The sequence below is a fragment of the Malaya genurostris genome, chromosome 2 (assembly GCF_030247185.1).
Source record: "Malaya genurostris strain Urasoe2022 chromosome 2, Malgen_1.1, whole genome shotgun sequence".
NCBI classification, from domain to species: domain Eukaryota; kingdom Metazoa; phylum Arthropoda; class Insecta; order Diptera; family Culicidae; genus Malaya; species Malaya genurostris.
Genome location: NC_080571.1, coordinates 142,860,116 through 142,864,317, shown reverse-complemented (window position 1 = coordinate 142,864,317; position 4,202 = coordinate 142,860,116). Strand labels below are relative to the sequence as shown.

The 4,202-nt window shown below is 35.6% G+C and overlaps 1 protein-coding gene across 1 annotated transcript; it reads left to right on the top strand.

The window, feature by feature from the left end:
- The first annotated feature begins 531 nt into the window (after positions 1-531).
- On the top strand, positions 532-2,394 carry LOC131430106 (innexin inx2). The gene is made up of 2 exons (XM_058594791.1): positions 532-1,943; positions 2,178-2,394. Exon 1 carries the CDS (start codon positions 743-745, stop codon positions 1,820-1,822), a length of 1,080 nt encoding a protein of 359 aa, XP_058450774.1. The 5' UTR covers positions 532-742; the 3' UTR covers positions 1,823-1,943; positions 2,178-2,394.
- The last annotated feature ends 1,808 nt before the right edge of the window (positions 2,395-4,202 follow it).

Here is a 4,202-nt window from a genome sequence, read left to right as displayed (position 1 = left end):
TGATGTTTATATTACTGGTATATGAAACTAGAATGACCTCCATTGAACGTTATATATGAATTTCACACAGCAAGTCATTTGTTCTACTTGAACCTATCTATATAAATTCGGATTGAATACAATATGCACTTCAAAGATTTTCCCAATATATGTAGTGTAATTATCTAATAGTTGTTATAAGGCGTGCTAATAAATTTGATTAAGCATGGCAATTCCATTCGCTATATGAAAATCTAATGAAACAAATTTTAAGAAGTGATAATTCACCTCAGTGTAGCTTTTCAAACGCTTCTCTTAAGCACCATTCGGTGAAACTATTTTTACCTGAGCGGTGCATAATTTTTTTCTTCTTTCTAACCATTTTGTATTAGTGAAGTTATGCGAGTAAGAATGTTTGCGTGAGGAATTTTGTGTTCCTAGTCATTTGACAAGCTCCTTTACTTACAATATTTCTCATGAAAACCAACACTTTTATTTACGAATGTATGTATGTGAAGAAATCGTAGTGTAGGTACCTTTTGCAGCCAAATCTAGAATTTATAGAGCAGTAGCTTACTATAAGCCGAACTGTTTGCAATTATGCGCATAATCGATCATGTGTTCTGATTTTTTTATGTGTGACATATAGTACTAACAGTGTCAAATATAATTGAAATAAGCTGTAAATTGATCAAATTGATTCTCTTAGTTCGAATAAAGTATACAAAGTTAAAGTGATTATAAACTACTAAAAAAATTCACCATGTTTGATGTTTTCGGTTCTGTAAAAGGTCTTCTAAAACTTGATCAAGTATGCATAGACAACAATATATTTCGCCTTCACTACAAAGCAACGGTCGTCATTTTGATTGCGTTTTCTTTGTTGGTAACATCGCGGCAATATATTGGGGATCCAATTGACTGTATTGTTGATGAAATTCCTTTAAACGTAATGGACACGTATTGCTGGATTTATTCGACTTTCACCATTCCAAATCGCTTAACTGGAATTGCAGGCAGAGACATAGCACAACCTGGTGTTTCCAGCCACGTTGAAGGGCAAGATGAAGTCAAGTATCATAAGTATTATCAGTGGGTCTGCTTTGTACTGTTCTTCCAAGCTATGTTATTTTATGTCCCACGCTATCTTTGGAAGACATGGGAAGCTGGGCGCATTAAAATGCTAGTGCTCGATTTGAATATGCCGGTCGTTAATGATGAATGTAAAGACGAACGTAAGAAAATTTTAGTGGATTACTTTGTGGATAATATCAATCGGCACAATTTCTATGCAATTCGATTCTTTATATGTGAAGTACTAAACTTTCTGAATGTGTTGGGACAAATTTATTTCATGGATTTTTTTCTGGATGGAGAATTCTCTACGTACGGAAGCGATGTAGTACGCTTCACTGAAATGGAACCGGAAGAAAGAGGCGATCCAATGGCAAGAGTATTCCCGAAAGTGACTAAGTGCACTTTCCACAAATATGGCCCATCAGGAAGCGTACAAAAATTCGATGGCCTCTGCGTGTTACCTTTGAATATAGTAAACGAAAAAATCTACGTATTTCTTTGGTTTTGGTTTATCATTCTAACCATCCTGTCTGGAGCATCACTAGTATATCGTTTCACAGTTATATTCATGCCAAAAGTACGTCTCTACTTATTAAGAGCAAGATCAAGACTTTCTACACATGACGATGTAGAACTTATATCATCCAAATGTCAATTAGGGGATTGGTTCATTCTGTACCAGCTTGGAAAAAATATTGATCCTCTGATTTACAAAGAAATTATAAATGACCTTTCTCTTAAACTAGAGGGTAAGGAAATAGTGTGAACTAATGTTATGACGAAAACAAAGAGAATAATCAGCGTTGGTTCATCGATCCGAAATACACATATGCCTTAATTGAGAAGTAAAATCAGTAAGCGAGACGCAAAGCAGAGTAAAAAAAATGGTAGGTACATTTCATCTCCTCTCTTCTCTCAACATATTTAGCAAACAAGTTTAATGAAATATTCAGTGTCATAACTGGATTTACAAAAACACATTGAAAAAAAATATTTGTCTATTATTGAAGCATAAAATAAAGTAGTTACGAAAACTAAGTTTTAATCATATGTTGTGAAAAATGTTTCAATGTTTCTATAGCGTTTAATTAAATTGACATCAATTTAATTTATAATTTCAGGATCTCGAAATGAAATTGACGGATTCTCAGCTGAATCATACGCAAACTGTTCATCAAGAAGGTTCTATAGTTTTTCTATATAATTTGAAAATGTGAATTCAAATAAACAGAACCATACACATTAGTACGATTTCCCGAACGAAGAAGCCTTTATAAGCCATATGAACTATACAAATTTTATTATCATATATGTACAATAAATAAAATCTGCACAACATTCCATAATTATTGAGCATGAAGAAACATTTAACAAGAGATGAATGTGTATATATATATATATATATATATATATATATATATATATATATATATATATATATATATATATATATATATATATATATATATATATATATATATATATATATATATATATATATATAGTTATGGACTAAATTCATGCAAACTAAGCATCTCACGCACTTGCCAACAGACGACGTGGCGTGAGACAGGAAACAACGTAAGCACTATCCCGGTTAGCAACGAAACAAGAGACCCGGCACATTAACTGCATCATCAGCACCCTTGGTCCCAACAGGTTAGGTTAGCGGCAGGTAGCTTAGGCAGTTTTCAATTAGTCTTTTATCAGAAGTGTACAAAGAAGGTTCTTTTGTTAATAATAATAATAAATAAGTTTTTTAAAACTCGCTCCCGCGAACCAAGAACGTAATTGGCGCAGCCGTCCGGGAATCGGCTAAGTGGATTTACATGCGATAACAGTGGACTTGTGTATAAAGTGAACTCTTATACCTTAAGTGATTCCGCGAAAGCATCAACGTCTCGAAAGTGTGTACGTCGAGTTGAGGATCCCCCCGTGTGTAACCATCTGGACAACCAGCAACGTCAGCCGAACAGGACACGACAGCACCGTGAGTAACTATACGTTAATCATTTAAGTAGTTATTTGCGAAGAAGATTCTGTGCACTAGCAAATAGGCCAAAATCTTTTTGATAGCGTACTACCAGATAGGCGCCGTCCAAGAAAATCTCGCACTACCAGATAGGCGTTATTTTTTTTCTCTTCCTCTCTCCCTTTCTCCGAAAACAACGCACTACCAGATAGACGCTGTTTTCATTCTACTTATTTAAACTACATGAGTAAAAGGCTAGCAGAAGTCCTGTTCGCGAATCGACTGATTAATAGCGACGACGAACATAGTGACGATAGCGAGAACTCAGAACAAAATTCCCACATTCCAATAAAAAATTTGGATCTTTCATTTGACCTTACATTACAAGAAAAGGCTGAAATGACAGATCAAAACGAATTTTTGCAGCAACTTGCTAGCCAAATGAACGCGTTGACGCAATCAATCAACACGATGACTGCTAAACAAACGCAATATGAGAACATGCTAGCGACGATGAACACTAAAATAGATAACAATAGCTCCACACAGGACACTTTTTATCCTCCACCAATATCCACAGTTAACCAAAAGGACCTATTCAGGATCCCCGACCCTATTAAGTCCATCCCAGCTTATGATGGTAACCGTAGGCAACTAAATTCTTGGCTAACCACTGCCGAGAATACACTCAACATTTTTAGACCTATCGTTAACGAACAGGTATTCCAAATATATTTACAAGCAGTTAGCAATAAAATAGAGGGTAAGGCAAAAGACATTTTATGCCTCGCCGGAAACCCGACATCTTTCGAAGAAATCAAGGAAATACTAACCAATGCCATAGGTGACAGACAAGAATTATCTACTTACAAGAGCCAGTTATGGCAAAATAAAATGACTGAAACCACAAGCGTACATAAATACTATCAACGGACTAAAGACCTCATCCAAAATATCAAAACACTCTCAAAACAAAACGAAAAATATCGCATACACTGGGACGCAATTAACAGCTTCATAGAAGAAGACGCACTCGCAGCCTTTATTGCCGGCCTTCGCGAACCATACTTTGGTTATGCACAGGCTGCGCGTCCAAAAGATCTGGAAGATGCATACGCCTTCCTGTGCAAATTTAGAAGCAAAGAAATAACGGCGAATAATATGAACCAGCCGA

Coding starts and splice junctions, on each gene's coding strand:
- LOC131430106 (XM_058594791.1), top strand. CDS start 743: ATGTTTGATGTTTTCGGTTCTGTAAAAGGTCTTCTAAAACTTGATCAA.